General features: G+C 41.2%; 1 protein-coding gene across 2 annotated transcripts in view; it reads left to right on the plus strand.

Annotated features, from left to right (window-relative positions):
- COX10 (cytochrome c oxidase assembly factor heme A:farnesyltransferase COX10) overlaps window positions 1-25622 on the plus strand; it is a 149756-nt gene that overhangs the window by 83482 nt on the left and 40652 nt on the right. For both annotated transcript variants that reach the window (XM_083148375.1, XM_083148376.1), the window contains exon 5: window positions 16667-16737. In XM_083148375.1, coding sequence (XP_083004501.1) covers window positions 16667-16737 — 71 coding nt within the window. The remainder of the gene's footprint in view (window positions 1-16666; window positions 16738-25622) is intronic.

Consider the following 25622-nt stretch of genomic DNA (forward strand, 5'->3'; position numbering starts at 1 on the left):
AGCGCAGCGGTACGCGTCCTCCGACCTTTTCATACCCCCACCATCCACGTCGGCGTGGAGTCGATTTAGATAGTGTGGCGAGTGCAACGAGCCCGAAGCGTGGCGATCGCACGCGGAATACATGTAAAGTAATACGCGTCCCCTCGCGGGGCATGCTACGCTCACCACGCTTCGGGCTCGGTGGCTCGCTGCGCTCGCCACACTATATAAAATCGACTCCGCACCGGCGTGGATAGTGGGGGTATGAAAAGGTCGGAGGATGCGTACCGCCGCACCTCACGGGCTCGCGGCGCTCGCCACGCTTTGGGTTGGCATTGATAGTGGGGGTGGCGTGGAGGTGCATTTAACATTGTAAGCACCCATTAGGGTGCTTATATAAATAAAAAATCGTATAGGGGGGCCATTTAACATTGAAAAAACCCATTAGGGTGCTTATACAGTTTAAAAATGCAATGCCATATGACTGAATATCGTAGGTGCCGTGCTAGGAAACAAGTACCCTTAAATCTCCTATGCTTAATCGATCTGCTTAATCACTGGTGTACACCACTGGCACTTTCAGAGTTTTGTATTCACTGGAAAGGACTGGTGCGCTAACTGTTCCAAAATATCCAAATGCAAACAAATTCCTTTCAGGCACAGGTTCTACCATTTCAATAAAACCATGTATTTAAAAAAAAAAAAAAAAAAAATAGTCAAATAAAAAATTAGTGGTATGCTATAAAACATGTCTTGATCGTCTGGTACAGCATGTGATAAACTGCATAGACATGTTTCATGGGACTGCTGCCCACTTCTTTTGATGATACTATTACCGGACAAAGAATGTGTATGTATGTATGTGTAATATATATATATATATAGTGGGGTGCCTAACAAAGGGTTGATGTACCCAAAGTATAGTTTGTCCCCTAATCCTTAGATCAGAGTGTGAGGCACTCGCCAAAACAACACCAATCCAAACAGTGTTGTGAATAAATTAGGGTTTTTATTCAGTTATATGGTCGCAAATTGGTAAATCATCCATCAAGTTAAATCCAAACATGCCCCGACGTTGGTAATCTGCAGCAAAAGTCAACGGAGTGAAGCGAACAAACCTTTCAGGCTGATTTCTCCCAAGAGGAGGTTTGTTCGCTTCACTCCGTTGACTTTTGCTGCAGATTACCAAACACTGAGCTCCTTGATAAAGGTCCATTGTTATAGGACCGAAACGTCAGGGCATGTTTGGATTTAACTTGATGGATGATTTACCAATTTGCAACCATATAACGGAATAAAAACCCTAATTTATTCACAACACTGTTTGGATTGGTGTTGTTTTGGCGAGTGCCTCACACTCTCATCTAAGGAATAGGGGACAAAATAAATATATATATATATATTCGCACCCTTGCGAGTCAACCAGAATCCGCCCTGCGAATGGCAGGCCGCCCGCCCCCCATTCGCACACCATGAGGAAACGCATCTTTCAAAGGTCGCCGATTATCAAAAGATGTTGTGTGTGGACGCATATATAAAGTCACTTATATATGCGTGCACATTCGGGAAGCACTGGGCGGGCAGCTGACATCCGGTGATGTCATGCGCATTTAGAAAACATCAAGCTCACATGCGAGTGAACGGACCTGAGTAAGGTCCTATGTTTTAATGAACAGTTTAAACTCAGAAGTGGTCCAGAGAGAGGATATTCTGAAATTAGAAACCGATCATACCGTGTGTATATCTGTTCTATTTTATGAAAGGCAAGAAGTATCTCTTTGCTCCGCTCTACCATCTGTTTTCTGCAAGTATTCAATTAACAGATTGCATTCTCATTGCCAAAGTGTTCATTAATAGAAATGTTAAATATGTGGATTACCCTATACAAACAGCTTGTGTTATTGCTACTGACAGTGATGTGCTGATATTTGTTTTCCTACTTTGACACTGTTTTTGTGAGAATTTACCTATATGCCCAATTCTATCTGAACTTGACAAGATCACACACTTGTGAATAAAAATAAACCATGTTATAAGAAAATCAGAGCTTGAACTAAGAATATATACTCTGATTATCACTACTGCTTTTGATTGCAGTTCCGAAGATATCCCATAGAGAATTCCCACTAGGTCATCAGATAATTGACTCAAACGGTTTCATCCCATTTGACTTGCTCACTGCAAGCTGTGATCTTAACAAGTCGCCTGTGTTACATTATCCAAACAGAACTTTAAATTGTGGTATATCACGTGCTCCATGGTAATAGATGGACACTTAAGAAGGGAAAACGTGCCCATGGCATTGCAGGATTCTGGTCTGCTATTTATGTTTGAGAGGAAATCGGTGAAAGTATGTTATTAGGTATTCTGCCACATGTAGCCACAAGGTTTACAGGCTGCGGCAGCACTCAATAGGGAGTGTAGTAAGTAGTGTAAGCACTGAGTTCTGGTCACAAGAGCTTGGCTATCATGCATACTGTAAAGCAGAGTTTCACAAACTCCACCATTACAGTCAATATTTTAAGGATATCCACAGGCAATGCCCCATAGGAAGCACATTAACTGTTATACAGTAGTCCTATGAAAAATTGCTTTCCAATGGAGATACTTTGTGGGGAATGTTCACCAAGTACTTATGGACAAACAAAGAGACCAATTCAATGCTGCAATTAACGACCGCAATGGAGGGTGTCATATCTGACTTTTTTAAAAGTCAGATCTGTTTTGTTGGAAACAGCCCCAGATTGTCAAATTCACGGCCGTTTTTCGACAATCCGTCTCAGTTTTTTGCAGACCCATTGACTTTCCGACACTCGACAGCTGGGACATTGAATTCCGACTGTTAGGAGAAACGAAATCGGGCCAAGATTCCGACTGTTGGGAGGTTCCGACATTCAGAATCCAATATTGAATAACCCCCTATATATATTTCATGTATATCTTATTAGCGGTACAAGAACATGTCTTCAGATAGCAGGGATGTCTTTCATTTAAGCAAAGAAAAGTAATAAAAATCCAAAATTACGTTACGTCGGGTGTGGTTAGGGTTTTCTGCAGATCAAAGAGATCCATTGCCTCTAAAGTATATTACAGGAACAGCTAAAGATAGAAAAAACAAAAGCAAACAGGTTGACTACAAAACATTCTACCTTTTTCATATGCAAGCACAAAGTGCTGATTTAACAACTATGTAAATATCTGTAATCCACAGCAGCCAATTAGTCTTCCTTGTACTTGACTCATTTATGCTATAATCTTTAAGCTGTAGTTATATCATACGTTAAATATGTGGCATGTTTTTGTATTTTATAATTTAGTGCTGTCCCTTCCAGGCTTTCCTCCCCGCATGCAAGCTGCAAATGGATGTTTATGCCAAACATCCATTCGCATGCGTGTGGGCATATTCAGCGTGTAGGGGGTTTCATGCGGGCAGTGTTTAAAGCATGCACAAAGCTGTGAATTTTGCAGCTTTGTGTGTGAACCAGAATGACCTGCATTGTGTGAATAATATACATATATAATATACCCACAAAATGCTCAACGATGAAGTACAGGTCGAGTATCCCGTATCCGAATATCCGTTATCCGAATTATTCCGAAATACGGACATTCCAGAAAGTGAAAATTTTTTTTTTTTTTGCTAAAAACTCACTGGGGACATTTGTAACAGCACTACTGAGGACATGATATGTAACTGGCACTATATATGTACAAGAAAATGATTGCTTGGCATTCAAATTCAGTGCTGAGATAGTACACACATTTTGTTTCACGTTTTGAAACCTTGTTTTTTGAACAAATACAATATATTTGTGTGTATTTTATGTGGTAATAAAATATATTTGTGTGTATATTATGTGTTTATACAGCATAAATGCAAGATACTTCAAAATACATCATTGAAATATTAAAATATTCCGAAATACGGAATAATCCGTTATCCAAAATTCTCCTGGTCCCGAGCATTTTGGATACGGGATACTCAACCTGTAGTATATTAGATGTTTGCACATTATTAAAACTTTAAATAATTTAAGTAATCAAAAATAAACAAAATTAAATAATTGTAAACTTACTCACTTTAGGTTTCATTATTTTTGCAGATCGAAACCTTAAGCAGGTAAGTTTACAATGATTTCAGGGAGTAAGATATTAAGGGAAGTGTGCACACACACACATAAATAAAGGAAATGATGGTATAATGGTCATCACATCATTTTTCTGCTGAGGTAAATATCGCAACGAGAATAATAATTTTTTTAATTGATCACAAACTATTTACTGATAATTTCTACACGTACAATGCTTTCTATAAAGCACTGTCCCTGTGAAATACTTCTTGACAGAGTGGCAGAGTCTGTCATGTTTTAGCAAGACTCCTGCACAGTGACTGACACTGTGCCATGTGTATCTCCTCAGTGCTGGACATACTGTAGACTGTCGGAGAGAAATCATAATAGCCTTTCACCTCTGACAATGCCTCCATAGGCATAAAGAGCCAACACCATCAGAGCCAGATGTCAGTAACCTTTGGGACCAAGCTCTTGCTGTCTCACATGGGACCAATTCTGATGATTGGGGTGTGGAGTTTGTATGTTATTTCCATGTTTTTCCTCTAATAAGCTTGAGTTCTTTGTTGTGAAGGACACAGCACAGCGAGGTGTTGCCCTGACTCAGGAGTACCTCGTCAGGTAAACAAGGAAATAGACTTCCAAGACTTTCTTTTGGTTGCCCAATACACTCCACAAGTTAAAAAAAACAACACCAAAGAAGCGCTATAGGTACAGATGTTTAATGATTTTAATGATTTTTTGCCATATTGTGGCTCAAACATTTTAGCTTTCAATTGTAATATTTTATCGTTCTAGACTGAATATGTATTAAACCCTTGTTATAAGATACATTTTGGGATGGCTAATACCCCAAATATGTAAAACTTCAAAAGTAATAAAATTCTTGAGAATTTATGCAATTTTTTTGTTTTTCAAGCATCTTGGGGCACGGTTAGTTGTCCGATTAATTACATATTTTGCATAGGCTCCCAGAATAACAAAGGGAAAAAAGTAGTCTCACTTATCTTCAAATTTAAAAATGTACCCCAAATAAGGGACATTGCTGTGTATATTGTACCAATATTTTTGCTATTGTGCCAGTCTTCATTCAGGTGAAGGATTTGATGGTCTTGTTTTTTATGGCTTTAAACTTGTGTTTGAGAACCCTTTGGTTATGTTTCTTCATCTCCTGATGTGAAGGAGGCAGTGTCAGAAGTGCCTATAATGTGATGAACTGAAAGTTCCCAGCAGTACTGAGTGTTTTTGGATATGAGTGAGGTAATCTGTCCTGCTCCTAAAGGAAGTTAATGTCATACAGTAATTTTGTTTTTTTTGACCAGCATAGAAGTTAGACCAAGAAACCATTTTAGCAGATTTTGCATCAACACTCATTAATGCTTATGTTCATTTATTTTAGGCAGATTGCCACTACATGTTGTTTGGCTAATTTGATTTGTCTGTCCCCTGACTGGACTGTTATCTCTAGATAATTATAATGAACCAAACATCATTTTGGTCCATTTTCAATTGTTCCATTGCTGTAGAAGTTATAGAAACAATTATGACCTGGATATGCCATCACTTGTTTGGTGATGCTATTATGTAAACTATTGGACCTGTTTTCCATCTAAAAATACTATTTTTGATAGTTTTAACAAATGTAAACAATGCTGGCATTCCTGTTTACCTTGTTTTGGAATATGATTCCAACCTGGGTCAGACCCCATTCCCACCAGGGCTCCAACCTCGATTATTCCTGGGATCCCTTTTCACACTGCACCCGTGTGAAAGGGGTAGCTGTTCTGCCAGCACTTAGACATTATATCATAATGGTAAAGCACTGCAGGGGTTCAAATGAGGATGAAAACTTATCGAAAAAGACGTTTCTTATATTTGCTGTCATTTGGACCCCAATGAAGTGTAGTTTGAGAAGTTACGATGTACACCCCTGCACTGCAGACATCACTATGAGGTCCATTGATGGGGGAATAGTTCCATCAACCTAGTTTCAATAAAATGAGGGGTACCCTTATGCGGGGTATCCCTTCTTTCAAATTTGTTTTTTCTGAAGGTGCATACACACTGTACTATTTTTTGACCAATTTCTTTGAAAGACATTTCCCTTGAACCCAGTGTCCTGGACGAAAGATATTGCCGACAGACGAAAGATCTAGCTACAATTTTTGAAAGATATCCAAATTGAGCATGCACAGTTGACGAACACCCTTGATGAACAACTGGCGGGTATGGGCATCATCACTCGTTCATTGCAAATGCACTGAAAGATTTTTTGACCAATTTCATTTAGAATGGCCGAGATGAACAAAATTGGTCAAAAAAGTTGGTAAAAAAATACATACATAGCGGCTTTCCCCTGATCGGCGCCGACGGAGGGGGGGAGGACAGCATTGCATAGCGCATCGCTATGCAAAGCCATCCTGAAAGCCACTCATCTGCTGGTATAACCAACAGATGAACGGCTTTCCCGACGATGTTGCGGCAGCACTCATCGCCCGGGCATACACACTGGGCGGCTTTGAGCTGAAAGCCGCTCAAACCTGCTGTTTTGAGCGACTTTCAGCTCAAAGTCGCCCAGTGTATACGGGCCTTAAGGAACATTTTGCCTTGATAGAGGAGATTATCCCCTTTTAAACAATGTATCCCCTTAGTAGTTATTGCCGGTGTAAAAATTGGAGAAAGGGTGATGACAATATTGATACTTTGCAGCAGGCAGGCAGCTGACTGACACTTGATGGAGAGGAACCGCAGACACCAGATATGTTCTAGTCAGTGTTATATTGTTTTGTTTACTGAATTCCACCCCAAAATACATTTGTTATTTGGTAACCTGCTCCCAGGTTAGTTGTTGTAAAGTGGAGGTGGACTATAGCATAGAAGGAAGCTAGATTTGTAGTTGTATAGACAGTATGCCTTCTCTTTACCTGAAGTAACACAGACTTATTTCCATTCATTTAAAACATGACATGAAATATGAAGTGAAGCCCCCTAGCAAGGCTTTGCTTTGAACTCCCAGTTCCCATCTCTGTCCTATCTGTGTGTTCACATTATTGATCTGGACAGGTCATTGAATTGACAGTCTGTGAGTGTGAGGAGAGTCACATTCCTCCCTTTGAGGACAGTGTTTAAAAAGTTCGTAAACAAACACTTAGAAAAGCCCCAGCCTCACCTCTCACCCTGTAACCAAACCTTCAGCACAGGGCACAGCGCACGGCGCACAGCCTGTTGTGGCCTGCAGGAAGGTTCGCTTTCCTTTACAGCTCCTGTCCCAAAAAGGACAAGTTCTAACGTAATAATAATTATAATAATAATCTTCAAATTTAAAAATAATATTCAACAGAAGGATTTATGAAATTTGGTATACTCGAGTCTGAGTATGACATACAAAAAACTGAATTGAGCATTATGTACCGTCTGAATTTGATTATTAGAGGTCACCATGTTCTAATATTAATCTCTGTATTTCTTACACCAGATATGCTCTTATAAGTTTAGATACTGTAAGATGACTAGTATACACATATATGGGATAATGTGTCCCTGCTGTAAATGAGAGAATTATGGTATCTGAATACAGAAGTTCCGGTACTTCTGTAGTTTCACGGCGCCAGCATGCTACTTCCGGGTTCTACGCTTGCCACGAAATATGTCAAAAAAAGTAACTTAACTCCATGCCAACATGGATAGTTCATACCCCCACTATCCATGTTGGCATGGAGTTGATTTTAAATAGCGTGGCGAGCGTAGCGAGCCACCGAGCCCGCAGCGTGGGCGAGCGAAGCGAGCCCCGCAAGGGGACTCAGACGCACGGCGCCATACTGGCGCCGTGAAACTACAAAAGTGCCGAAGTTCCTATTACCACAGGAACTTCTGTGGAGTCGTTTAATATCCATTAATTTACAGTAGCTAGTACATTATTTCTTCCAATAAGGTTTAATGAAAATAAAATTGGTTTAACACTATTAATAGTCCTACAGGCTGCAGTTGGCATATACTGTATACTTACTGTATACAAGGCATGTCCAAACTGTGGCCCTCCAGATGTTCTGAAACTACACATCCCAGCATGCCTTGCCATAGTTTTAGCATTTCCTAATAGCAAAACTGGCAAGGCATGATGGGAATTGTAGTTTCACAACAGCTGGAGGGCCATAGTTTGGACATGCCTGAAGATCGAGCAGCCACTTTGCATCTCCTACCTTTCATTAATAGACGTTTCTGTGTAGTGCAATATTATAGTGTTACACTTTGCTAAATTAATAGAATACAATCCATTAACCCCTTCTATTAAGCACATAATGCAATTTTGTTTTGGAGTAAGAAAGCAGAAGTCTGATCCACATATAAGTGTATTTATTGATCCGTCATGCTGGGGGGTAATAACTATGCTGTGGAACATTCAGTAGCACCACTTTGTAAATAAGCACCCATTCATTACTTCATAGTGTGGTTTCTGTCTATTGCTTTTAAACCTGTGTCACATTAGAGAGGTTAATTAGGCCTGTGACACTCAGATAGGGAGCTTATTAAAGGTAGGAATCAATGGGCAGCTCTTCAGTCAGTCCTAAAAATTCAATACATGTTTGTTCCCAATTAAGGAGATTCCATCAGAGGGGAAGAGCTAAGCTTGAAAATGGTCATCTTTATCTTAATGGCATCCATAGGAAACTTGTTTGTAACCAGCATAATGTTGGGCTTACAACCAAGATTCATCGGCTGGAATCAATGTATCTGCTGTAGCAAGCAGAAAAAGACAACCTTTGTAATCGCCATACATCTGCTTGTAGCATAATCTGTGACTGCTATGTAATGAGGTGGAAGTAGAGATGAGCAGAACTGCAGCAACATGTCGTGCAAAAAGAGTTTCTGTCAGAACAGTCGGCTTTCTCACGGTTGCGCAGTGTCAGTGCAACAGTTTTACGTTATACTTTGAATTAATCATTCCCACGCTGTGGGCCAGGGGTTAGGATCTTTGGGTCGACACACTAGGTTGACATGGGTCAAGGTTGACGTGACATTAGGTCAACACAAGCATTAGGTTGACATGGGCTACAGATGGAGACGGCGCCCGCCAGATCCCTTTCACTGGCGAGTGCCGGCGATAGGGACTGGGACCCGCGTGCGTCTCACACGCATCCCAGTCTGTCGACGGCAGCTCATTGGGTCCCTGCCTGTCTCCGCTTCAGGGAGACGGGCAGGGTTAAGGGGGGGGTCGGGCGGCGAGGGGGACCGGAGGCAGCCTCTGTTGTCACAGGATAGAATCGCCAGCCCCTGCAAAGATGTGGCCGACTACATCTGTAGGTCGACAGTCAAAAGCTCGACATGGGTTTTTCACTGTTTTTTTACCCGAATATCGACACAGTTGACATGGACACAGTGCACCACTTTGCTCGCAATGCTTCGGCCACAGTGCCTCGCTACACTCGGCACACTATTTTATTCTCCCACCACGCCCTAGTGGATGGTAGGGCATGAAATACCCATGTCGACCTTTTGACTGTCGACCTAATGCTTGTGTCGACCTAGACCCATGTCAACATTTCTGCATGTCGACCTAGTGGTGTCGACCCAATGCTTGTCGACCTAGTTGTTGTAGACCTAATGACCGTATCTTACTTAAATTGAGTCGACCACTGAAGGTCGGAAGGTCGACATGGATCTAGGTCGACATGCTGCATTGGGTTGGCAATGTCAAAATGTCGACATGAGTTTTTCACCCCTTTTTTATCCCGAATGTCGGTATAGTCAGCATGGACACAGTCACCGTGTACTGCATCCCCTCACATGGCTTGCTGCAATCGGCATGCTACAGGCATGGTGCCTTGCTGGGCTTGGTACACTATTTTATTCTTCCACTGCGTGGTAGTGGATGGTAGGGCATGAAATACCGCCTGTCGGCACATGTCAGCTCAAAATAAAGTGAAAACCTCATGTTGACCTTTTCACTAATGCTTGTGTCGACAATGGCCAGATATATTGTGCCGCTATAGCTCTTCCTGCTTTGTCTCAATAGCACCGCTGCTCATGAAATAACACCCTGGGAATGGCAGCTGTCTGTAAATGTTTGTTTGTACCACAGCATGGGTACCAGGCAGGTACAAGTGAAATGAGTGATTAGCTACAGTTCTCTAATAAATCGTGAAGATAATGCAAGATGCCTTCTTTTAGTGGACACACTTGCAAGGGGGATGCGGTCAGCAACTTGACTACTGTCAGAACACCAGCACCGGAATTTCAAGACCATCAGGATGGCAACACCAGAATACTTACAGCCGGCATCCCAACCATAAGTGTGCCGGGTGTGGTATAGTCAAACCAGGGAAGGGGGTTTAGGCACTAGTAGAAGGACTTCGGATTAGGAACGTAAAGGTACATACAGAGCCCCTGTCCGGATTCTCAGTATGGGAAAACCATGATCACCAGCATTCGGAGCATTGGGATATCATATGTGTCCCCATTGAAGGTATTACACAGATTCTAGTGAACAACCTCTGACATTTCAGTTGTTCTTAAATGACATATTGCCAGCATACATACTTTTTTTGTCTTGATGTTTTGAAAGTATATACTGTAGGGAGCCACTGATGATCTCTGCCCTAAGACATTTCGATGCCACAGTTATTAAGTGTGCCACTTGCAAATATTACACAACCTATACTACCCTTGCACTACCCATGTATGTAGACGCCAAAGACCCGCATCATGCGAAATCAACGCTGACTTGAAACACGCTTTATTACAAGCCATCGCCACTTAACTCTTTGATGTGGTAGCTGGTATTTGCAGTGTAATTAGTGTTTTGCTGTGCCTCCCTTTCATGTCGTGGTGCTAATTCAGCAAAACGTCTTTCATTTACTACACTGGTAATTAAGGATAGGTTTTAATGAATGCACAAAGGGAGGCGAAAGGCACTGAAGTTACTTTTCTATCAATGTCTGTGCCATCATCATCTCAGTGTAGTTATTGTCCCTGACCTAGAAAGAAACCCACATGTAACAATGACTCTATGCAGTGCTTTTATGCTATATAAATGGTTTATCAAACAAACTAGCATCGGGCTGAGTTTCTTTCTTGTTACAATGTCACAGCTATAGTATTATCACTATTGCTGTTAATTTGTAATGTACCACAGCGCTCTGCATCGCCCAACAGTAGAGGAATCATAGCATACATAAAATGTAGACAAAAAGGATTGCCCATGTCTACCCAAAGGGTAGGGAATGTCCTGCTATTGAGAACCTACAATCTAATGGGCTTCTGGAATATCTACAGTCTGTTTGGTGTCAGTATCACATTGCAGTTACTGCAGCTCTCTGCTCTGTCATACGTGTAAACAAGAAAATAAAAATGGATAGCAGCGCTTGGTTTTGGTGTTAATACGTCTGAAAACCCAATTGGACTGATTTTACATATTAAAAACTATTTATTAAACATAGGTGTGACCAAATGGCTTTATCAAAGGATAAACGCGTCAGAAGTCTGAAAGAAAGATTTTTTCCAGTTCCTTTGCGCTCTCAGACCTTGCTGCCTGATCCCTGTCCTGGGAGCACCAGCCCCAAATACACTTTAGACAATAAATGGTTGGGACAGTAAAAAGGCGCTGATCTATCGCAAATATTGATAGGGATATCCTCTCTATCTTCTACCAGGTATCCTTCACTGGATGCACAGGGGTATATGGGACCACACTGACCTGAGTGTAGGTCCCTATGTACACGTAGCGTTTTCTTTGTTTTTTCACTCCTCAAATAAATGGTCACACACTTTACACCAATAGGTCAATTTTACTGACCTTGGGAGAGATCCCTATTTTCATATAAAGGTATCTTTGGGGTAATCAAGATCTTCATATAACACACCAGCAAACTCAGATAAAAAGTGGACTGACCTGTATAACAGTCCCTATGTTCACGTAGCGGTTTCTTTGGTCACAAGGTAGTCCCCACTTCAGAATACAAGGTATGCCAGTAGTCTCAGAAGTAGAATTTATTCCATAAACAAGTTTAAAATCCAAAGCATGACTTCAGAAGTAAGAAGTCTCTCCACTATTGCTACATTCCTGGTTTTTAATCTACCTCCAATCTTAAACCTATGGACTGATCCGAACCAGCCCTGGTTGTTCTACTCTTCATCCACCCAGCACAGGAGTCTTGTTTATCAAGTCCCAACACCACCAGCTATCCTCCATTGGTGGACTGGACCCCTTCTGCACCAGCAAAAACAGCAGTCCAGGAGGCAAACATCAGTGCGGGACTGTGCAAGTCCCTAAGTGGACGGTAACTAATAACCATCTTTATTTATCTGGAAAATTATAGTGGGCAAAATAGGAACCAACACCGTGGCGCACTCAGGGTGGTTTCTGATCAGGTACCATGAGATGGGGGGTGTCTGATCTTTTCTGAGGGAGGTGGTGTTGTCTAGCTACACCGCTGCGTAGTGAATTTGTTGCTGGAGGAAATTTCTGAGCAAGGTTGCTGATTTGGCACGCAAAATGACCACCATCTTCACAATCTTCCGTCATTCACAGATCAGGTCCTTTGTCCAGGATTGATCAACCATAAAACAGCACACATATTTATATGGCAATTGTTTTAAATGGTAACTGTGAGATCATTAGAATTGGTTTGAATTATGACACTGTTTCACCACCAAGTTGAGTCTAATGATTTGATCTGTTTTATTCGGGTTTTTTTAGCCAATTACACCTGGTTATATTTTTTTATATTATGTAAATTAGTAAAAACAAATCATAAACCACTCACATCAGTGTGTGCGACTAGCCAGCTAGTTCCTTCCGTTACAGTAGCCATTTGTTATGCCTCTTTAAAGGGAGGCTTCCATCAGTCACTGTTTTTACTGTTTTCTCTATGTGCGTATATATATATATATATATATAGGTATTCTGCACCTTGATAAAGAAGCCGGAACGGCTTAGAAACGTCGGTGATTAATCCAGTCTCCTGGTGTCATTATTGTTCCTCCGAGTGCCGCCGTCCCCCACTACATATCTACAACCTGCGATAGCAAGCGATCTACGGCGGGCACCGCATTATCAAAATATTCAGAACGACCTGGGAGTGCCACTCCATCCAACACATATATATATATATATATATATATATATATATATATATGTGTGTGTGTATTATTTTGTCACAGGACACAAAAAAATATATAGGAAGTTTATAAGAGCTACTAATAACATTCACAAATGTGACTGGCAGGAGCAGGCCTCCTTGAGCCACATGCTTCTTGTCTGATAACCCAGTTACACACTCTTCATTCTTTGTGCTGTCTCTAACTATAAATGTTGCGTGCATTCTCTAACTATAGATTAATTGTTGCGTGCTATATCTAACTATAGATGAGATATTGCATGATTTTTATGATTTGCATTTGGTCTGTATTGTATAATTATACCTGAGAATTTAGACCTATCCTTTCTTGATGATCAGCTGTTCTCACATGACTTGGGTTATCATGTTAATTTATTCTATTTGTTTCCTTGTTGGTCCGTCATTATGGAAATAAGCTTTGATAATGTAAATGTTCCATATATTGATAAAAAAGGGAGGAATTTACAGGGTTTCTAACTGTAATATTGCCCTTTGTATTTGTGAAATGTAAATATTAAGAAGTACTAACTGTGAGAATGCAGCTTATCCTTCCAATAGAAACACAGGAATTCCACAAATAGGCTAGTAGTACATTTTAAAATAGTGCAACAATGTCTTCTAATACATGAGTAATGAGGCTATTTGTATAAGAATATCTTTACAACGTGTATATTTCACTATGGTGACCATGTTAGAACATTTTTAACAGTAGTGACAAAGGTAATATGGTTGATATTGTTTATAGAGCTATGTTAACATCCTCATTCTTTCAATTCTGTATTTAAATGTGTAAAATACACCTGTCATTTGCACTGCACCTGTCCACTTACATACAACCACATACATAAATACACTCCTTCCCCTGCTCCTTTCAGTTTCCTCACAAGACACACCTGTATGATAAACTCATTGGTCAGTTGTATCAATGGAGAGTCGAATTTTGAGCTATTTGAATTTTTTTTATGATATGCATGTGGTACAACTGGGTGTGATAGCTCACAGACCGTCTTTTGGGGTCAATGAACCCCCGGTTAATGTATCGCATGCCTTCGACTCTCGGCACCCTGGTTCCATTCCCAATCGGAGTCCTAGTGGATGTTAAAGTGAGAAAAAAACATACCAGGATTACATGTGAATTGCACAGTGCTATATGGAATTAGGTCATATGTATGATTAAATCCTAGTTACTCCATTTGATTTTCTCTGTACAAACCTTCTGACTCATGAGAGACCACTGAGTAGTCTGCAAAACGTTTTATGAACAGTTTATTTACTTATTGATCTAACCCCTGATGAAGTCCGAAGGACGAAACGTGTAGGGTTAGAAGTGCTACTTCTACATATTTAGTGGTAAGAACTTTATTATTCATGCAGATATACTCATAAGAGCATATGATTGAGAATTCTTTTATCCATCTATTTGGTTTGTGAATTTGTTCATTTTATTGTTAAAATAACTTTATGAAGTTTTCACCTTTTAAATATATAGGATGTATTTTTATATGTATCTGATTTATTACATAAAGGCTTGGGTGATAATATTGATGTTTTAATTTATTAGTGCTCTCAGTATAAGAGTCATTTGAATGTAATATCTAAGGTTTGATATAAATTTTTTCATACCAGAACCCTCTAATTTTTTTTCTATTATTGAGACTCTGAGGTTCTATCAAAAGAAGCTGCTAATTGAAGACTAGCACAAGATAATGGCATAGATTTATTTTTTTGTAAATAGCTTTTAGTTTTTAAAAATTAAAAAAAATACTACTTATGTATATTTGTATATGTGTATATTGGCTAACATGGTTTGCTATGTTGGGAGATAAAAACTGTACTTCATAGGCAGTCACCGCATCCTTATTGTCACACCTCACATGCAGACAGATAGCCCAAACTATCCTTTCTCCTCAAGAAAATGTTACAAAATCTTTTCACTACGTTATTTTAACAATAGTTGTTGACAGATTTGTGTCCATTGCTGTAGAGTGAGGAAAGGCTTGGGAGGTCCGTCCTCTCGTACAGCACCATTCACATCATGTCTCACAACCTGTCTACATAATTGCGAAGTTCTAAAATATGCTTTGTAGTTACATATCTCCCTCAGACTGGTAGATAAAGGGAAGGTCTGTGGTAAGCACGCAGTGTTACACATACAGGTGACTGAGGGGTTATCGCAGACCCTTTGATGTGGACACTCAGTTTGCTGAAGCTGGTTGGCTACCAGCAGACTGAGAAATGAAATACAGTTTCTGCTAGAATATGCACTTAAATTAGTTCTTGGCAATGACCTACCTGGTGATATTTTCAACTGAATAATAAAGATTGCCTATGCGTAGCCAGTGGGACTCTTACCTTTATTCTCTAACAAATTTGGATGTATTTATGTTAAATGTGCATTTCAATATGAGCTTATAGTAACAGATTACATAAAAAATGTGTATAGGCAAAGCTATTGGTACGGGCCCATCAAATTTACTATGAATGGAAGCTGCGATTTTGCAAGTATGTAATTCTGTTGTCAGTATACTCGCATTGTAAAAATGCCTTAAGGGCTAAATTTGGGGACTTTTGAGGTAGAAAAACTATTTTTAAATGCTATTACCATAAGTATAATATTGGTGGGTCTGACCTGTGTGTTGAGACTATGTTGATAGATCAGACCAGTGCAACTGGTAATGGAACACACTTAGGGGGTGTATTCAAGTAAGTAAATTTTTTCAGCTACCTGGAAAAAACTACTAGATTTCATTTGCGGGCCTGTTTTCTCGCTGATGCAGATTCACTGTTTTTTTTTTTTTTTTTTAAGTTGCATTGGTGAACAGTGACTAAAAAATGGGCAAAAACACCCACAATTCTGCTGAAAGCACATGGATTGGCGAGTAATTCAACTAGTCTTAAAAAAAATGTCATTTTAATTACACACCATAGGTCAAATCTAAATTCGACCTAAAATCTTAAGACTAGAAACAGCACCTAATTGAATCCCCCCATAATAAGGTATATGGAAACCTGTAGCCTTAAAGTATATGATACAGACTTATGAAGGATTTTCATGTTCTCATGGTGTGAATTTTGTCAGGTATCACTGTGTGTGTTTGCGTTGCTGCATATGTTGGTTCTTTTCATCTTACCTGATCTCCGTCACAAGTTCACCCGCCCGCAGCGTGTAGGATTTAGTGGACTCATTAGGAGGCAATGTAGCCTGTGACCACAGATCAGGTATGTGTTGACGTGGCATCGTCACTTTTTGAAAGGAATGAATGAAGCTTTGAGAATACTTTTCTCTGTGTGCCTCTCACGCCTGTGAAATGTACTGTTTAAATATCTTAAGAGGGGCAATAGTCTTGCCAACAGCAATCGATCATGCAGCACACATTTGCATACTGTTATTATTTTATGCATTAACTGTGTGAAACAAGGGTTCATTTTTTTATTTTTTTAAAGGGTCTGGTTTTGATGTGCATCACTCATGTGCCTTTTGTTGTTGTGTTTCCCTTGCAGTTTTTTGAGGTGCCATTTGATTCAAACATGAACAGGACAAAGAGCCGGCCCCTGGTGCGAGGACAGATCAGGTAAGAGCTGCACCTGCCTCCGTAATACGATGCACTCTCCTTTTGTCCCAGGTTGAGTGTGTTTTCATAAGCGTACATTATACAATAGTCACTCCAGCTGGAGAAGAACACCGTGGCCCTGATATTGAGTTTTTCATACAGGGGACACTGTGCTACTGAAACATGCTGCTTTCACATACTAGTTTTTAAAGCATGTGATCCAGAAGGCTTCAACACAGCAAATGGATGAATAGAACATTTAGGGGTATGTTTCACTCCACAATCTTACTACATCTGTTGGAGTCTATCCTCCCTGCTCTGTGCTGTATCCTGATTGTATACATGTTATTCTCTCCCCATAACCGGAGACACACAGAGGAACAGGCGCATAAAGGCCCTAAGTGGACTCTGACTCTAGTAATAGCAAGATTGAATTAAAATATCAGTAGTTATATGTTAGTTGGGCGCCCACTATAGTTAGTACGCTCATACCCCCACTATCCACGTCGGCATGGATTTGATTTTATATAGTGTGGCGAGTGCAGCGAGCCACCGGGCCGAAGCGTGGCGAGTGTAGGGAGCCCTGCGAGGGGACGCGGAAAACTAAGAAAATAGCTTAGTGGGCGCCTGTTGTCTCTCCCCCACCCTGATCACTGCTTCCCATGCTAGAGTACAGGACTTTGCCCGTGCTGCACCCCTTCAGTGGAACGCACTCCCTCGCTCCATTAGACTCTCCCCGACCTTGCAAAGCTTCAAACGGGCACTGAAAACTCACCTATTCATCAAAGCGTACCCTTCCATTGCATAAACCAGCTGGTTCTCCGACCCCTTGCCTGTTTACATCCTGCTATCTAACCACCAATCCCTCGCTTGCACCTCTTGTAATCTGTCTGTCTCCCCTTCCTACTAGATTGTAAGCTCCTCCGAGTAGGGCCCTCATCCCTCCTGTTTGTCAAAGCCCACTTCTCTTCACATTTTACTCACAGCTCTCCTTTACTCCAACACTCAGTGACCCTCTTCGTCTGCATACTCACCTCCATCATTGGCCTCAAGCCTCTAGTTGTATGTTGATTGAGTCCTCACTACTTACATTTAAGCTGTAATGTGTATTGAACTGTGGTGCTCTTTATTTGTACTGTATTTTTGTTATTCAATGTTATGCCAAGTTTTGTCTCCCTGTATTGTTCCTTTGTACGGCACTGCGAAACACTTGTGGCGCCTTATAAATACAATTATAATAATAATAATAATAATATAGGTACCAAAATATCTGCTCCTTAGTGGGGAATGTGATTCTAAAGTGGGGTCAAATACGGATATCGCTCACAGTAGAGAACACAGGATTGCCTGTCCACCCCACCCACCTTTCACCATGATGATCACACTAGGTCTGGATTAGGGATGCCAATCTCGTGGCATTTTTTCAATCCCGGGATTGAAAAATGCTCAATCCCGGGATTGGCATCCTTAGTTTGCAAGCGTGTACCCGATACCCACACCCACACCGGCCGACCCGCAGATTTACTTACATTGGCAGGCGGGCGGCCAGGAGTGGAGTGGGTTCTGAGGTGCACGGTGCCGTCGGGCTCGTGCACCTCCTCATCACCATTGCAGCAAGATAAGAATCAGGGCGCAGGTGAAGGGGCGGGCCGGACGGCGTCGGTGAAGGAGCGGGCGGGCCGGCGCAGGAGAAGAGGTGGGGGGCGGGCGGCCAGGAGAAGTGACACTGACAGCAGTGTGAGCGGCGTGCGTGGCCTGCGCAGCGTGACCGTCAGGGGTCAGGAACAGCCGGGCAGCGTCTGAGCGAGTGCTCAGACGCTGCCCGGTATTAGACTGCAATTAGATGGGCAAGATTTAATGCCGCCCTAGTTCAGCGGCAGTGCGATATGTCTCAGACTTTTTTAAAGGGGAATTAACTTACAAGGCATGGTTTTGCCTTGTACATTAATTTCCCTTAAAAAAAATATGTCCGAGGTAGGCGGACATCGCGCACTGCCGCTGAACTCGGGCGGCATTAAATCTCGGCCCTATATTTCCTAAAGAAGGTAAACTTTACAGGTCTTTATGATGAATAAATATGTTTGCTTGGCAATTTTCACATCTAACTTAACAAATTCAATTGGCACTCAAAGGGTTAACTAGCTTTTTTATATATCAGTCATAGGAAACCGGGCACATGTGCACTACAATTCCAAGTCACTGATCTCAATTAACTTAAATGTATGCAAAAAATGTACCTTTAATTTTGTAAACTGTAATAGTGAAGTGCAATTGGTTGCAATGGACAAAGACACTGTTACCGTTCCTCTAGTTTTCATAAATGTCCCTCAGAGTATACCTATCATTTATTATATGACCACTTGCATAGATATTCACATGCTGTGTCTAAAGAGCTACTATACTATGGTATAAGTTACATGGCTGTGGGTGATTGTCTCATTGTTATAGGTATTTGCTGTAAGATCAGTTTGGCATCAGCTAGAGAGTCAATTAACTCTACCCCATCATCAGATTGTATCATTTAATGAGAGTGCTGCTATGGATTTTCTGTATTTATTTCTGGTAACTTTCCCTTCAGCGACAGCCAGACCTTCATTTCCATTTATTTCTATAAACATGACATTTCAATATTAGGAAATGGAAATAAAATTCTGGTTGCATTGTTTGGTACGTCGCCAGCGAGCATTGCTTCTTACCCATCATGTTCCAGTAATTAGTGTTGTGGACAATTTACAAGAAACACACATTTTTCCCTCCCTCGGGGGTATTTCTAAGTTCGTACTGCGCCTTCCTTACTTTCCGTTCCAATCATTTCCAGAGGATGTGAGGAAGAAAATGGCTGACACTCCTCCAGGCTATGTTCTGCATTGCTTTTTTTGTAAACTTTCTCTCTGCTCCAGTGGCCCTGCACCCGGTTTTTCTCATGTTAATTACAAAGAATCAAAAACAGGACATATGTTACAAATTTCATCAAGATGAGCTGAATGTTTTTTTTCTTGTCACCTTTTAATTTCTAATCTGATTTTTTGCTGTGCTATTCAAATTTTCTCATGAATTGTAAATGGGGCATATGGTTACAGATATTTACCTCACAACACCTGTCTCTATCCACACTGCAGATGTAGATGCATGCCAATGTTATTTAGTAGTAATGGTTATTTTTAACTCAAAACCTATTCTATAAAGCATTACTAGAATTATTATAGAAAAACACCTAGAGGGAGATTCAATAGTTGTACCCTGCAGCTGCTACTATGTGGTACAGAATGGAACAATTCAATTGTTGCTCTTTCCTGTCGCGAATAGCTGCAGGGGACAGTTTTCAGCTTGCAGCCTGCTGAGATGCGATTAGTCAGCATTTTGGACCTGTTTCACTGCTTTATGCTGCAAAACCTATCACCTTGGCGCACACGCATCTGCCCCATTATTCGTTATGTAATCATGATGTGACTGTATACTAATGAAATAATGTTCTAAATATAAGATGCAAATATTTTTCCTTCTGTATATTTTTATGAAACATTAGTCTGCTGGACAGTTTATAGCGTAAAGTTGAGAGTATGGTAACATTTTACCAAGCATTAAAATAAGTATTTCTATTTTATTTATTTTTTCCACAGACCAAACAATAGTGCTGCACTTATTAGTGTACAGTACATTTTATTTCAAAAACAGAAATGTGGATTTCTATGTGCCTAAAATATGAGATACTATTTATTTTAGTGGGGCTTGTTTGTTATACTCTAGAATATGGTCTCACTTTTAGGTCAGGCCACTTGGAGGTTAAATGATCTGTACATGTGGTGATATTTGTATGGGGTCATGACACTTGTAGTGTCAGTCCAAATTCCTGCAGTTACACTCTCTAGTGTGTCTGGTGTCTCTGTCCCCTCACTGTCCTCCATCCCTCCCTCAGTTTGTTATTGTTCAGTTTGTCCCATATAATGACATCAATATATCAAGTAACTTGTCAACAGGTCATTTAAAGTTCCTGCAAGTGCCACAAGGCCTGAGTGATGACTGACAAATTCCCTTTAGACACTTATTTATCACTGACATTAGAATTACTGCTGGGAATGTCTTGTGCCTGTTAATAGGGATAAATGGAATTTGTTAACACAAATTACATATATTAACACAACTTACATATATTAAGAATAGATGTGAAAAATTATGATCATTTGTCAGAATGAGACGTTGGTTCAAAATCTGAAATCATGGCTCAGCTTAAACCATACGAAGAAAAAGATTCAATGGGCGCCTTCTGTACACTAAAACAATTTAATTAACAATACACAAATCACAAAACCATAAGACAGTAACCTTGCATGCATGCAAAAAAAGAAAAAATGTTAAACAGCCATTTCAATGCAATTGCATAGTGGTAAAAATGTAACTTATATATATACTCATGATTGGACGATGTGGTTGCTGAGATTGGGCCGGTGTTAGTTCCGTAATTCGTAGGGATTTTTTCCCAAAGAGCACAATTATGGGCAATGGTGGGTGAGATCCCAAGTTAGATCGAAGGTGGGCAAACGGATCCCCTCCTCACTGCCCGGTGCAGAATGACCAGTATTGCTTAGTAGCGTTGGTCTTTTACTGCTGGATAGTACTGTCTCCCACGAGCTTGCTGTGTACATTAGGCAGGTCGCCTTGAGGTGTCAGATGTTGTACAGCTACTGCTCCGGCCAGCGCGCCGACTGCAGGCTGAAGTACACCGGCTCCTGCGCTTGTACCTCCTTGTTGGAGTGCGCATGTACTCAGCTCTTGTATGTGCTGGTATTTGCCCAGTCCTCCGTGTGTGCGGCGGCTGCAGGGAGATGCCCCATGCCAGCTGTGTATATCTGCAGCAGGGATCAAGTTCCCGGAGGGAAGATACAGCCGATTGGCCGCTTGATGTTGCCGGTCTGATGCCGTTAGTATGCCGCTCAGATCCTCAGCTGCAATTTGCTCATAGCGAACTCCTCACAAAGACGCGTTCTCCGCGCTCAGGCGGCTTTGTCAATTCCTGAATTGACAAAGCCGCCTGAGCGCGGCGAAACGCATCTTTGTGAGGAGTTCTCTATGAGCAAATTGCAGCTGAGGATCTGAGGGGCATACTAACGGCATCAGACCGGCAACATCATTAATTTAGACTATTACAATTTAAGACTATTAAGACTATTACAATTACGGTCGACATGCTGTGCGATGCGAGTCCCGATGCGATCTGATCTGCACTATATAGTCTTGCCTGCCCTTACTATGTCGCTGCCGATTTGCGCTCGCTCGTTAGCCCTAAAAAGTACACAATCGGCATGCGATATGGCTTCCGATGTGCACTATATCTGCAACATCGGAAGCCATATCGTGCCCGTGTGTACACACCATTAGACTATGTATACAATTTAGACTATCTGCATACAATTTAGACTATATAGTGCAGATCTGCACTATATAGTCTATGCAGCCAAGACTTTCTGGCTGCGATACGGGAGCGCGCATCGGGATCGCATTGGGATCTCAAGGGTTAAAACCCATACAATCTGCATGAGATCCAGATGAGATTTTGACTATATAGTCAAAATCTCATCTGGATCTCATGCAGATTGTACAAGTGTGTACACACCATTAAGGTGTGTACACACGGTCAGATGTGCCTTAAGATGCGATCCACGATCTGATCAAATCGGATCGGGAGCGGATCGCAAGGCACATCCGATTTGCATACAATCTTGACTATATAGTGCACATCTGCACTATATAGTCAAGGCAGCCAAGACTTTCTGGCTTGCGATACGTGAACGTGCATCGGGATCGCAAGGGTTAAACCCCTTGCGATCTGCATCCGATGCCGATCCGATGTTGACTATATCATCAACATCGGAAAGGAAATCGGACCGTGTGTACACACTATTACAGTTATCAGTTTGTTTGTTTATTTTTATTTTCCACTCATTATTGTGTTTAACAGTAAACACTAATACTGCTATCACAAAATGCAGGGTCGCACTGGGACTTTGAAACAGTTCAGTCCCAGTGCAACCCTGCATTTTGGAATGTTCACATCCCCTCAACGAACTGGCATTATTTGCGGACGTCACCCGGCTGCGCGGCGGGGATTTGGCGCGTCATCAGGGGGTAGGGTGGTGGAGGCAGCACTTAGAGCTGGCGCTGCCTCCTCCATAGTGTGAACGGGAGACGGGTTACTCGACCCGTTTAACTAATTCACACTGCACAGCAACACGGCAACGAACCGTTAAGAACTCTGCTTTTTTACTGGTTCTTATTGCCATGTTGCTACCCATTTGCGGGACTCGGTAACCCCTTTCACATCGCACTAATTACCGGGTCGAGACGGCAGGAAACCGGCTTGTACCTTGTAATTAGTTGCGATGGGAAAGGGGTATTAATATATCAGTCTCTCGTTGCAGTCTCACTCTAGTTATAATGTCTTTTTAAAGAAATAATATAAAGAATGAAATTTCCTGAAGAAAACAATGTTGTGATGCAGGGAGATGAGATTTCCATATACAGGGACAATACTTTCTTCTTTTCAATGTAGCACACGAATACTGCAAAGCATTATTTTTAGTTATAATAAAAATTAATATGGCCATATTCCTACTATACGGCAATTGCTGATCTGACAATTTCTTTAAGATTCTCTATACCTAGAAGGGGCTGAATATGGGACTAACAATTGTCTCACTACATATGGATCTGTAATCCCCAAACTCATTTTCATTATCAACTAAAGATTCTGACTTCTGCCATAAAATTGAGCTCTATCATATTATTTGAAAATACTTGATCCATCATCATGTATTCTTTTTGTGTCTATCTTATAAAAAAAACCCTGATGAAGTCTTTCTAAAGACGAAACGCGTTGGGTTGTCATCGTCTTCAAAAGAATTGAGATACCACACGTTTTTACAATTTTTTAATAAAATGTGTTAAATGTTAGAAAACGTGTTCATTATTTGTATATTTGAAATATTTATCAACTGCACATAAGGTGGTGGAAACCTCTGGCGCTCTCTATCCATCCCACTATCCATACCTTTTTGTCTCCCACTAACAGTGGGGTCTTTTTGGAGTAGCAGCCTCCTTTGTGGCGCAACTAGAGTCACTCCTGGGTATATATATATATATATATATATATATATATATATATATATATATATAGACTTGTAGAATGAAGCGGCACTCCAATCAGTATAGCAGTGAAAAGAAAAGCTCTTTATTGGCAACGTTTCAATACGTGTGTATTATCTTCAGGCTCAAAAATACAAGTGATGCAAACAACATTTATAGCGTGCAGGTGTCACATGCGTCAGGGGGTAGGTCTCATGAACCATCCACTCACGCAACAACGTGTAGGTGCGGCCCGCCCATCAGAGACAGACCAATCCAAATCTGTTTCAGTACGGGCCCCCTTATCCAACATGTAGCAAAAGGCAAAATAAATACAAAAAAGTTTACATAAAAATCAGGTTAAAATAAATAAAACAAGGGGTATACAGTGTACCACCAATACATGTTAAGAGGGACATATCAGACCCAAAGTGATCATATATATAGAAAAAGTTTTTTTGACAACAAATACATAAATACATATAAAAAGACATTTAGCAAAACGGCTGACACATGATAGGAGACTAGGACATTTCCAGTATCCGATATATATGTAATACTCACCATATATATGCAGACATTATTGTTATCTGCATTATAGGGTGTATCGAAGTTACAAACTTTATAGCAAAACCAGGTGTTCAACGTCTTTGTCCTGCACAGCTGAACTCAAGCCGTTACTCACATCACCTGCACTTTCCACGCGCACTGTGGTGCTCTGTGTGCAAATATGGCTGACCTGACACCGAGCGTGGACACTACCCCAGCTGGCTTTTGCAGAACCGTCTACCCGTGTGGTGAAACATTTAGCTTCACGGATACAGAAGCGGAGAATATACTCCTACGCCATCACCTCAGTGAATTAGACGAAGCGGTCCCGCTAGAAGACACCTTCCGTGAGTTGGTGAAACTCAGTAAGCGGGAGACCGATTATCTGTATCATGCTCTATCTTTGAGTGAATACCACCGGGCCAGCAAAATACCAAGGGGGCTAAGAATAAGGAATGCACCTACCATCGGCAAGTATGATGCCAGTTTCTGCCGTAAGTGGGTAGCAATCGCAAATAAATGCTCCCTCGATTGGATGCTTCTCATCATCGAACATTCATCAAAGGAGGTGCGTGATTGTAAGGAGAAGATTGCGGCTTTTGAGGCCATCCATAAGCCCAACTTGCTCAATGATACCTCTACCAATTGGTATGAGAAATTAAGTTCCCAAATACAGATCTATAAACGGGACTTAATCAAATTTAAGAAAGAGAAAAAAATTAAAGTTGACAAGGACTATGAGCTACAAACAGTTTATCAATGGACAAATCCATTTAAGGACCGTGAAAATAAAAAACCTTTTTTCCGCCGAGGGTATACCAAAACCACTGAGCAACAAAGCTCCACTGATTTCAACTCTTCCAGCAGTGAGGCTAGTGGTCGTACCTCCAGAAATCCCAGGAACCGCAAGGCTGTCATCCCTTTAGCGGTGACTACCCGGGCCCGGCTCGGAGGTGCCGACGCTTCACCCGCCGCGGGCAACAGAACCGCCGACAAGAAAGCAAGCAAACCACCGAAGCCCAGAAAACCCTAGTGGTGAATTTATCATCACATACCCTCACCGATTCCGAGACACGGATACTGTCTCGCGGACTGTCCTTTATTCCTTCTACTTGTCATAACGAACTTGAATGGACTCTTGAACAGCATCGCCTCTCCCGACAATTACGCCTCAGAGAATTCTTTAACAAACCCAGTACCCCACTGGACGAGACTGTGAGTACCGATATACCCCCCAA

The sequence above is a fragment of the Crinia signifera genome, chromosome 6, assembly GCF_055691185.1.
Source record: "Crinia signifera chromosome 6, ASM5569118v1, whole genome shotgun sequence".
Classification (NCBI taxonomy): Eukaryota; Metazoa; Chordata; class Amphibia; order Anura; family Myobatrachidae; genus Crinia; species Crinia signifera.